Source organism: Tachysurus vachellii, chromosome 21, assembly GCF_030014155.1.
Source record: "Tachysurus vachellii isolate PV-2020 chromosome 21, HZAU_Pvac_v1, whole genome shotgun sequence".
NCBI classification, from domain to species: Eukaryota; Metazoa; Chordata; class Actinopteri; order Siluriformes; family Bagridae; genus Tachysurus; species Tachysurus vachellii.
In genome coordinates this window covers 13,815,104-13,827,603 of record NC_083480.1, presented here as the reverse complement: position 1 = coordinate 13,827,603, position 12,500 = coordinate 13,815,104, and the positions used below count along the sequence as shown (strand labels likewise).

General features: G+C 41.3%; 1 protein-coding gene across 1 annotated transcript in view; it reads right to left on the bottom strand.

The window, feature by feature from the left end:
* Positions 1 to 12,500, bottom strand: part of rapgef5a (Rap guanine nucleotide exchange factor (GEF) 5a) — a 94,631-nt gene that overhangs the window by 13,824 nt on the left and 68,307 nt on the right. Inside the window, exons 12-15 of the mRNA XM_060897648.1 lie at positions 7,844 to 7,922; positions 7,518 to 7,662; positions 2,409 to 2,500; positions 509 to 539 (exon numbers count right to left, since the gene is read on the bottom strand). Of these exons, the coding sequence (XP_060753631.1) occupies positions 509 to 539; positions 2,409 to 2,500; positions 7,518 to 7,662; positions 7,844 to 7,922 (347 nt within the window). The remainder of the gene's footprint in view (positions 1 to 508; positions 540 to 2,408; positions 2,501 to 7,517; positions 7,663 to 7,843; positions 7,923 to 12,500) is intronic.

Genomic DNA, 12,500 nt, shown 5'->3' with positions numbered 1-12,500 from the left:
GCAGGGCCTCACTTAAGGGCCCAAGCTTGGCAGTGCTGGGATTTAAAACCTGATATTCTGGTCAACAACCCAAAGACAATAATGTATTGCATAATCAATACACAACTGTCAGACTGTATATTTATAATCACCCTCCAGTGTCACCCAAATGAGGTTAACTTTTGAGTCTGGTTCCTCTCAAGGGTTCTTCCTCTTCAATCTAAAGGAGTTTTTCCTCACCACAGTCACCTCAGTCACCTCAGGCTTGTTTATTAGGGATAAATACAAACACTTTTAAATATAGGTCTTGAATTGATCGACTCAAACCACCACCGTGCAGATGCGAGAAATCCTCGAACTATCCAGAGAATCCCTGGACAATGCACTTCATGTCAGAAAAAAAGATCATTTCTATACAGTCTCCTGAACAATACTGTAATTTCACTATAGCTCCAATTTAGAACCACAGAACCGTTCTACTAGTGTGGGATTAGACTTTAATAAGATGCTTTCTTTTTCTGCTTCTTACCTTTTGGTGAGGTGAATAATCATCCACAGTGCTATGAGGAAACAGGGGAAGAGGAAGGAGAAATAAATACATGAAAGAGCATAGCAACCACACACACACACACACACACACGTACACACATTTCCGACACAGCCATCAGAGACAGACACAGAGGCAGCTTTTTACAGCTGGCGTTGTGAAACACTGAGTCATCGCACTGCAGCAGAGAGACACCAACCCGAACACGGCAATCCATCAGTCTTTCAGTTCCATCAGACTTCTCTGTCTATCTCCTTCTGAGAACTACGTATAACAAAAACCCTACAGGAAGCACAAGAGATAAATGATTCTTGGCCCAGCTGCTTTTTGGATTCGCATAACACAGCTTTAGTGTCTGTGCTGAAAGCCGTGGCTGTACTACTACTATCATTACACTGTCAGTGGAACGCTCCATCCGCTTTGCCGCTTGACGACGACGCTTACTTTGTGTTTAGTGAACTAATAACACAATAATAAACAGCTTTATTTGCTAACGTTTATCCAATCACGTTTCTTCTACTCAAAAAAAAAATGTTTAAAACTGTTATGCAAACAATATAGCTTTAACACGGAACCACTGAAATGCAGAAGTATTAAAGATCATTTTGTTGGATTTAATTATAAAACCACGAAACGTTTTTCAGACGCTTGATATCGTAAATGCAGATAAACGGCAAACTAGATATAAATCTGTTAGTTATCGAGGGAGATGTACGAACACTGCAGTGGTTAAGATTTCTGAGAGACGTTAAGGAGACGTTTGTGGAAGACGTTCTGCAGCGTCGGCACTGAACAGTCTTTAGGGTTGTTTCTTTGGTCTGAATAACTATGAAAGACCAAATAGGGTAGGCACTTATTTCCAGGGATTTCAGAACAGCGTAACAGATATTGCGTCGGGTAGGCGTGGCCTATTTGATAATCTAACCCTAACTCTAACCCTAACCCTAACCATAGTTTTTGGTTGTTTATTTGTTTTCTAAAATAAATCTACCTGTATGACTGTTTTGTCCTTCGTATTATGCTGTTTTTTTTTTTAAAGAGAGTGTTTATCCAAGACGGGGGGGCACGGTGGCTTAGTGGTTAGCACGTTCGCCTCACACCTCCAGGGTTGAGGGTTCGATTCCCGCCTCCACCTTGTGTGTGTGTGTGGAGTTTGCATGTTCTCCCCGTGCCTCGGGGGTTTCCTCCGGGTACTCCGGTTTCCTCCCCCGGTCCAAAGACATGCATGGTAGGTTGATTGGCAACTCTGGAAAATTGTCCGTAGTGTGTGATTGCGTGAGTGAATGAGAGTGTGTGTGTGTGTGCCCTGCGATGGGTTGGCACTCCGTCCAGGGTGTATCCTGCCTTGATGCCCGATGACGCCTGAGATAGGCACAGGCTCCCCGTGACCCGAGATAGTTCGGATAAGCGGTAGAAGATGAGTGAGTGAGTTTTTCCAAGAACTCCAGAAACACGCACACTTTACGTCGTGGTAACGAAACCCCTGGAATTTAGTGCCTGCCGACCAAATAGTGATTCTTGAATAGTGACTATGAGACTCTATTCACAGACACTCCATTACATTAAGTCTAACTTTCCTCTTCTTTCGGACGCTCTGATTATAGCTCATACTGGATCGTCTGAGCCACATATTTACACCAGATGCCCTTTCAGAAGCAACCCACCCATATCTATACCCCCTGTTGGAACTGTAACTGACACTATGCGGTATTTTGCAACCCCAGGTTCCCTGCTCATGAATCGCACCCAGGCTGCCGGCGTGAGGGCAAATCTTTAACCTCTACACCACTAGAGAGCACAACAATACGTCTAACTATAAACTTATAAAAAGTAGGAGGCTATAATTCAGGCTCAGTGTCACATGGTGTGTGGTTTGACTCACTGTCTGCGGCGCAGAAGTTTCTGGAACTCCTTCAGGTCCTTCTCCAGTGTAGGGAACTCGTAGACGTCTTCGAGCACGTAGCGGTACAGTGTCTGTAGAGAGGATTCACAAAGCGTGAGGCGAATATCTATACGCAGTTTTATTTTTTATATCCAAATGATTTTACACATCCACAAGGTCACAACCTTTATGTTATCTGTGCTTGACAAGCAGAAATGCAGTAAGAACTGATCTGCAGTAATAGTTTAATTGCTAAGCTACGGATAGATTTTAGATTTTAACTCTCACATTTAATATCTTGACATCGCTGCATAGTCATGAGAAAGGTGTAGAGGCATTTCTGTTACCATAAATGTATAAAACAGACGTTCTCTCCTCCATGTCTCACACCACTCCTCCATGTCTCGCACCTACCCTCCAAGTTTTACTTCTCTCCTCTTTTATGTCTCACACCTCCCATCTATGTCTCACATCTTCCATGTTTCACACCTCTCCTACATGTCTCACATCTTTCATCCATGTCTCACATCGCTTCTCAATGTCTCACACCACTCCTCCATGTCTCACACCACTCCTTCATGTCTCACAACACTCCTTCATGTCTCACAACACTCCTTCATGTCTCACACCTCCCCTCCATTTCTCACACCACTCCTTCATGTCTCACACCACTCCTTCATGTCTCACACCACTCCTTCATGTCTCACACCTCCCCTCCATGTCTCACACCACTCCTCCATGTCTCACACCACTCCTCCATGTCTCACACCACTCCTTCATGTCTCACACCACTCCTCCATGTCTCACACCACTCCTCCATGTCTCACACCACTCCTTCATGTCTCACACCACTCCTCCATGTCTCACACCACTCCTCCATGTCTCACACCACTCCTTCATGTCTCACACCACACCTTCATGTCTCACAACACTCCTTCATGTCTCACACCTCCCCTCCATGTCTCACACCACTCCTCCATGTCTCACACCACTCCTCCATGTCTCACATCTCTTCTCCGGGTCTCACATCTCCCCTTCATGTCTCACATCTCCCCTTTATGTCTCACATCCCGCCCCTAATGTGCACTCTTAACAGTTCGGATGCCGAAACTCTACACTCAGTGGCGTGACCTCCATAAACCTTCATGAGAGGCTGGAGAACAGCCCTCCATGGCGACAGCCCACAGTTGCCATGGGAACAAGTGAGTGGAAAAGGCAGGCGCTTGAGATGTGTGTGCATCAGACAAAGAGCACGACTGAAAGTACGCACAGAGAATCCACAAAAAAAGAAAGCCAGAAAAAAATAAATAATTAGCACCAAATGAGAACCCCATCTCTGTTTCACGCTAGAATGAGAGGCAGTGTTGGGTGATTGATGTAGATCTCAGCTCATCACACTAAAAATACCACTGATCCATCTGCTCCAGCACATCGCCCCCTGTTTTCTCTCATCAATGCAGTGAGCCGGACCGGTTCTAATCACCCGCCGTTGTTATCACCATCGTCCCCTTCCCGTCTTACACAGATCTAATGTCTCTCGCCCTGTACGACACGCTAAATAGTCTCCTAATGGCCGTGTTTGTTTGTATCCTCTGGCGGGATGCGTGTTAAAACACGAGCGATGAGTAGGAGATGAATTGGGAGGAAAATACGAGGCATCTGGAGGGAAAGCAGGAGGAAAACGATTAAAAACATCAAGTCCCAGCATGTGGCGAAGGCATTCCCCGAAGAGCTAAAGTAATCTTGTGAAAGTGTCGTGATACAAAACATAGTTGAGGGGGAGGAAACAGAGAGGCAGGTAGAGGAGTGGGGTAGGGTCGTTTTCAGGAATGGCAGGTGTGATATTAGTGTTTCAGCTCATTGTTGCAGGTATGAGAAGAACCGAATGATAAAATATTCACAGAGTGCATAAGCTTTTATTATAAAGCAGCATTAGACAAATCTCCAGCACGTTACATCTACGGGCTATTCGTTGGTCATTCACAGTTGGACGAGAAAGCAGCAGGCGTTCATGTCTCCATTTATTATTCTTATAGATTACAGTCTGATATGTGGACTGTTTGCAATACAATTCGGTTGCCAAATACTTTAAAGAAGGCTGTGCTGCGTCGTCATTTTGTTTTACCTTAAAGGTGCCCTTCCACACAAAACCGTTTTTACTTGTATTTTTTAATATGTGTTCGGTCCATATGTGTTTGTGTTGTGTCGTGAATGTGAAAACGAATTGTTACCTCCCCGGTCAGTTCTAGCCACTTAAAAGAAATAAGGGGAGAAATCAGGTCAGTTGGAAAAGCTGGTCACTCTGACGTCAGAGTGACTGAGCTCATTACTATTCATGAGCTCTCCCACTTGAGACCACGCCCCCAGAATTCGTGTAGCTCAGTGAGTTTCCTATACAGCAAGGATGGCTGAACGTCAACGGGCTTGTGAAGAAGCCGTTCTGCCGCAATTCAAGGTGATTGTAAACAAAGTTCCTCTAGCCTAGGCTACTTATTGCGCTGGGTGAATGAATAGTCATGCTGTCATATCCTAGCGGTTAGCCAATCGGAGCCAAGCAGCATAGCTCATTTGAATATTCATGAGAACTGGCGCAAATCGAGCTGAGTCTTCCTGCAGGCTTTCTATACCACACTAGAATGGCTTGAAACAAGGTAACCAAGGCGTTTTTTCCACAAAAAAATGTTACAGAGTCCATGGTAAACTTCAGACATTACCACAAAAGTAATGAAATACGTGTGGCAGGGCACCTTTAAAGACATAGCATAGCTATCAATGCTGATGGGAGTGCTGGGGTTTGAACCCCAATTTGACCCCAGAGCCATAACCACTTGAGCCACCACTTGACCCCAATAGACACTAACCAGACTTGAGGAAGGACACTACAGCTCATACCTGAAATATCAGACTCTTCAGATTTTTGTTAGAAATTTAGCTTGTTAGGATTTTTGACTCATTTATTAAAGTTGAGTTACCAGAAGCCAAAAAATGTTCTAATGTCAACTGTGTTCATGTTCAGTATCGAATGTCTTTGTCATGTCTCACTCCACAGTGGTGCTTAATATGAAGCTCATATGAAAGTAGACACTTATGCCTTATTAGCCCACAAGGGGCGATCTATACTTAAAGACTTTTTTTTCCTACACAAATGATTGTATCTTTATTTTAAATGTTGATATCAAACCCAATATCTGATGCTCCGAGTGCTTCTTCCCTAAAAAAGCAGCTAAAATGTTGTTGTTTATCTTAAAATCCAGTGTACAGTTATCAATAGAGAGAAAACCACACGTCTGTCATGATTCAGCCCGGACTTTTGGCCATGTGCTATTGTTGTTGTCACGTGTCTGCCCCGCCTTCGTCTTCTCCTCCCTGTTTCATCACCTGTTCCTAATGTTGTCATTATCTTTATTGTATTTAAGTGAGCCACGTTGCTGAATGCAGCGCGGAATCATTAGTTTCATTATACCCGGTGTGGTGTCTAGTCCATGTTAAGTGTGGTCATCTGTTTTATTTCTGTTCTCGTCATGTTTTTGTACCTGTCTTCATCATTTATTAAACCCCCTTTCATTCGAAGCTATCCTGCCTACGGGTCTGTCACCATCCAGCCCCCGGTAGTTACAACGTCTCACACTGAAAGACAACAGAGTCTTGACTCATTTTAGATCAGACCAGCAGCGATAAAATAATTCATTTCTTTATACTGATTGAAAATGTCCCTTGAGTTGATTTCTGTTCTACCGTTGGAATAGAAATTTGGCAAGTTAGTATATTTGGAAGTGTAATTTTTCTGAAAGTGTACAAAACCTTTATAATAACTTGCTGTGTGTTTATACTCAGTACAATCATAACGTGATAACGTGTTATAGAATGTGTGTGTTTTTTTTAATTGACAAATTTGAACTGAGTTGAGCGGAGTTTAAATTTTACTCTGGGGTTCATGTTGTGTGGAAGAATTCATATGCATCACGTTAACGCACACGTCTCAGACAGCCATACTGCACCTCACCTTATCTCACCTCACCTTCACTAATTAATGCACGGTTAATGTTTTCTGCACTATTACAGAGCTGATATTTCTTCTTGATTAAAATTCTTCGATATTTTTTCTTTGTTTATTCTATGCACCAGCGCACCAAGGCAAATTCCTCGACTCTGTGGGGTTTTTTACACCTGGTCACTTCATGCGTTTTCTGTGATCTGATAGCTATCCGATCATAAAAAGACCAGGTCTAAATGCCCTCCGAAACGTTTTCGAGACGGATATAAATCCGATCGTTCAAACCACTTCAGGAGGTGGTCTGGGACGCGTTTCAGATGAAACTGGACAGGTGTAAATGAATGTGGTTGTTCAAGCCACATACGTCAGCGCTATACTCCTCCCAAAAGGAAGTACGTCACTCGCAAGTGATCTTTCACCCTGGTGTCTCGTCATGCGCTGCTGCCACCAGCGAAAACGCAGCAAACAGTAAATGCTGTTTTTTGCAGCATAACCGTTGTAACAAATTATTTCATCTTCTTTTTGATTGCATTCTGAAAACCGCACACACCAAACGAGGTAAAATATATTAGCATTTTGGGCGGGAGCAGAAAGATCGGATTGATATCTGATTCGCAGAGACGCATTTATGTGGCCTAATGTAAATGGAACAGTTTTAACAAATCAGATAGCATTCGGATCAGAGAGAACACATGAAGTGACCAGGTGTAAAAAGGCGCTGTGATAAAGCTGATTCTCAATGCCTAAAAAGTTCAGCTTTCACATAGCAATAACTTACAATGAATAAGAGAATAAAATCCAAATATATAATCGAAATTAATCTTAAAAAGGAAAAGAGGGTGTAATTTCTGTATTCCAAACAAACAAGCAAAATAAACCCAAAGTCAAGCTCTTTCACTTGATATCTGATCCATTATTATGCACCGGTATCAGTCCGATCCTGATCCTGATCATGGGTGATTAGATCACTGTGATCTCTAGCCCAAATTTGTGCTTAATGTTTTATCTAAACTCAGTACAGATTTTAGCAGTTAAACATCTGACCCTGATAATTGTAATGCTTTTTATTTACTTATTTTTTTACATGAATCATCATCTGTCAGTTTTGTAATTACCTTCATGAAGAGTTTGACATGCTCCTCTTCCCTCAGGAAGTCTTTATACAGAGAGCTCCACTGGGAGACCAGATGCAGGACTTTCCTCTTCCTGAAGAGGGCCTCCTTTCCTTCTTCCTTGCCACGGCAGCGCTTAGTGCAGTAAGTGAGCACATAGTGTATTAAGGACGGAAACTAACGGCAGTGTGGAAAAGAAGAATATATTGAGAAAAAAACTATTGTCTTGTCATTTGCAGGAAAGTTCTTTTACACATGAAATTGATGTAGCATCCCAAAGCATGTGTCTGAGTCAGGTTTCTGTATGCATGCAGCGTAAGGAAGGATATTGTCCGAGCAGCGCCTGGCAGAGATCGTTGGTGGACATGAAGACGAGATAAGTGAGCAGAAAGTCATCCAGCAGCATCTCTGGAACACAACAAGGTGAAACATGCAGTAAAGTCACACAGCTAAAAGCTACAAGGTCGAAAATCAACACTCGGGCACTGATTCACCAGCTTACGTAATGTAAATGCTAAATGAAAAATAGTGTGAGGTTTAGAAATAATGCCAGAGATTCTTCATCTCACTAGCACAATAACCATAATGAAGATTATACAACGCTGTAACTCCCAGGACAGCACCACACACACTGAACTCAACAGTTTCCAGGCTCCATTAATCTGAAAATCTGCATCGGTGTGTTTGTGTGTGTGAGCCTGAAGGGAGGAACAAACCATAAACTTCCTTCTAATCGTCCTCATGCCTTGAGAGCAAAATGCCTTCGTTCTGCTTGTTTTTCTGTCGTTTTTGAGCTGAACCTGAACCAGTACACAAACACACACTGTTTTTTATACAATAAATTTTTCAAATCCATCCTCCGTCAGTCCATCCATTTAATTATCTGTCTATTCAATAATTTAATAATCTGTTCCACTTTATCTTTATCTAACCATCACTAATCATCCAATAGTGAATCTGTCCAATCATGCTTGTGTCCATATGTCCAATCATCCATCCATTGAATTATGTGTCCATCCATCCATCCATCCATCCATCCATCCATCCAGTCATCCCTCCATCCATCAAACCATGCATCCAATAATTAACACATCCAATCATGCATAATTGTCTATCCATGCATCCAACATCCACAAATCCCATCTAGTGCATCTGATAATGAATTCATCCAAATGTGCATTTATTTATCCATCCATCCATCCATCCACCCATCCATCCATCCATCCATCCATCAAACCATCCATCCAATAATTAACACATCCAATCATGCATAATTATCTATCCATACATCCGACATCCACAAATCCCATCTAATGATCTAATCATCAATTCATTCATCCATCCGTGCATCTGATAATGAATTCATCCAAATGTGCATTTATTTATCCATCCATCCATCCATCCATCCATCCATCCATCCATCCATCATATCCTCACTAACTTTTATAAACCATGAACATCAGGGTTTAAACCTCAGTAACAATGTACCAGAGAAAATCATTTGTTTTCATTTCTGTCTATTTTAAACTGTAAATCCACATTAATTCAGCTGAAATTGAATCCTGTCAGTTAATGTTCAGAATCAGCTGAACTTAGGCCTCTAAGTGTAAAGATCGACAACCTCCATATATCACCATGTACCTAATAATTATACCAATTATATTTAACCATTACAAATCTATTAGTGAAGAATTATGCTCTAAATCAGTATCAGTCATAGTTCTTGTCTAGTCAGCACACTAGGACGTCTCTCAGACTGATCCCTGAGCTGCTCGTGAACTGTCGACAAATGAAAGGACAAATTTCTGATTCTGCTGTTCTTCAGAAATACCCAACGCCATCCTGTGCATTACTGAGAGCAAACATGTTTCTAGGACACCGATGATATAATCCAGTGGGGTTTATGAATATGACGATAAGGCACTTTTATTCCAATAAAACTCTCTTTTTTCTGTTCGTGGCATAAACAAAACAGCAGAAGCGATGAAAGATTGATCTCCTGCTTTTTCTCTTTCTCCTACAAACAGGCATTAACACACACTTCCTCCATTCCCTAGTGATGAATTTCCATTTTCATCTTTATCATACATCTTCCCTGTGCTGACACAGCACGGCCCCGTGAGACAGCCAGCCGAGACCTGTCTCAGCTCTGACCCAGAGAGAGAGAGAGAGAGAGAGAGAGAGAGAGAGAGAGAGAGAGAGAGAGAGAGAGAGAGAGGGAGGGAGGGGGAGAGAGAGAGAGAGAGAGAGAGAGAGAGAGGGAGGGGGAGAGAGAGAGAGAGAGAGAGAGAGAGAGGGAGAGAGAGAGAGAGAGAGAGAGAAAGAGAGAGAAAGAGAGAGGGAGAGACAGGGAGAGAAAGAGAGAGGGAGAGGAAGAGAGAGGGAGAGAGAGAGAGAGAGAGAGAGAGAGAGAGAGAGAGAGAGAGAGAGAAAGAGAGAGGGAGAGAGAGTGAGGGGGAGAGAGAGGTAGAGAGAGGGAGAGGAAGAGAGAGGGAGAGAGAGAGAGAGAAAGAGGGAGAGAGAGAGGGAGAGGAAGAGAGAGAGAGAGAGAGAGAGAGAGAGAGAGAGAGAGAGAGAGAGAGAGAGAGAGAGAGGGAGGGAGAGAGAGAGTATAAGGAGAGAAAGAGAAAGAGATAGAGTGAGTGAGTGAGTGAGTGAGTGAGTGAGTGAGTGAGTGAGTGAGAGAGTGAGAGGGAGAGAGAGAGAGAGAGAGAGGGAGTACAAGGAGAGAAAAAGAAAGAGATAGAGTGAGTGAGTGAGTGAGAGAGAGAGTGAGAGAGAGCGTGAGAGAGAGAGGGAGAGAGAGTACAAGGAGAGAAAGAGAGAGAGAGAGTGAGAGAGAGAGAGAGAGAGAGAGAGAGAGAGAGAGAGAGAGAGAGAGAGAGATTTACAAACTTTTGTTTACTTTCATTTAGTTTTTTTGGTTTAGATTTTATATTTAATACCTTAATGACATTTCTACATTTAAAACATTGATCAATATTATTATTGCTGTTCGTACTGCTGTATCGTTATTATTGCATTACCTTTGATGTGCATTATAACACTCTTATTTTTAATGTGTATTATCTGTCTTTAAGGACCAGGATTCATCTAGAAAAGTGTTCATGTCTATTTTATAAAAAGACTGAGCCCATAGGTTGTAGTGACATTTCCCTCTGTTCTCTGTGCTCAGTGAGTTTGTGTGTGGTTACAGATTACTGTGACATTTCATAAAAACTATAACAGCTTCCAGTCTGACATATTAAAGAGAATTGTGTTGCTTTCGAAGCTCCTGAATAAACGGCCCCCGACCTTCTGTCTCCTGTCTCAGCACGGCACCCCACCCACTGGGTGTATTCAGACACGAGTGTGTGGGTGCGATCGAGCGAGTGTGTGCCTGTGTGAGCAGGTAATTCACAGTACAGGAGAATACAAAACTCCAGTTATTATCATGTGCTGCGAGACAGTGCTAAAAAACCCTGCTAATTACCCAGAATGCTCTGCATCAGAAGGCTGTCTGTCCATGGGTGTGTCAACCGTGAACGCAGTTATCACACACACTCACACACACACACACACACACACACACCCACCCACCCCAGTCTAATCTACTTTCCTTTCCAACAAACTTTAAACCTCTTCTGTAGAAGTTTTAGTCATTTGGAGTGTTTTATTTTTCAATATAATATTTTACAGATTTTATATTCGAACATGAAAACTGAGACCACGTTTATAATCTGCAGCAAACCAGCTTCCTTTTTAAGCTTTTCCCAAAGGGCTAATTTACATTATGCTACAGGGATCGACATACAGCAGATGTGGTTTTGTGTTGTAGAGAATAAAGATTTTTATTGTCAGTGTCTTTAATAGAATTTAATTAAAACATGACTTTTCAAATCGGCTTAAAATGCTTAAACGAATGCAATTCAATTTGTCTTGACGAATTCAGTTTAAGCTTTTTTTTTTTTTTATAATAATTTGCTGTGTTAGAAATACACACCAAGGACAAAAACCAACATAAAGTAAAAAGATAATTAATACTTTTTATTTATTTATTTTTTTAAATGCAAATAATTGTATTTTTTGTCTCTATCTCCGTAATTATCTCAGGTTAACTATATCCGCATCGTTTGCTGTACGAGTCGATCGATGTGACTGTGCCGTCCAAACAAACCAATCGGATTTGGCCATTTGCGATTTGCATTGCAGACATTCAGTCCAAATCAGATTTGGGAAATAAATCAGATTCAGTCTGCTGTGTGAACAGAACCTGGAATACAGCGAGTTAACAGGATTAGCGCACACACACACAGCTGTATCAGATTTTCAGGCACTAATATACATTACAGCGAGACTGGATCATCTACACTCATACTCACTCACTCGTACTCATCCTAAACCAGCACTCGATGGAAAAGCGAAAGCCGGTAAAAAAATAAAATGATAAAAAGAAGAAGAAAGACAAAAAACCTCCTCGTAACTGCTCAAAACTCCAATTGATCTGCTTTTATTCATATTCGTTAATAAGCACTGCCACGTCAGTGATCTATGATGTAAACCAAATGTAATAAAACAGTACATTTATGTTAAAATCAGTTTTTTTATGTTTAATTATGCTATTTTATGCTAGGTAGGTCGTTAGAACAGTGATCTGGTTTAATAACTTCCTCACCAGGTTTGGGATAAATTTTTTATTTGTTTCTTGAATTTTTTTTTGTTGTTATTATTATTATTATTATTATTATTTATTCTTTAATCTTATTTAAATTTTGTATTATAAAATTTTCATTTTGTATTATAAAATTCATATTAGCATTGTTCTCCATGTAAAGTTTTTTTTAAGAGATTTTCCAGAGCATTTTGTATTTCTAATTCATTTTTTTCTCAATTTTTTTCCTTAAATATTGATAATACTTATATTTAATTTTTTTCCTTAAATATTGATAAGACCCATGACTCATTAGCGCCCTCAGCACCACTTTACCCCTTTAATAATATTATTAT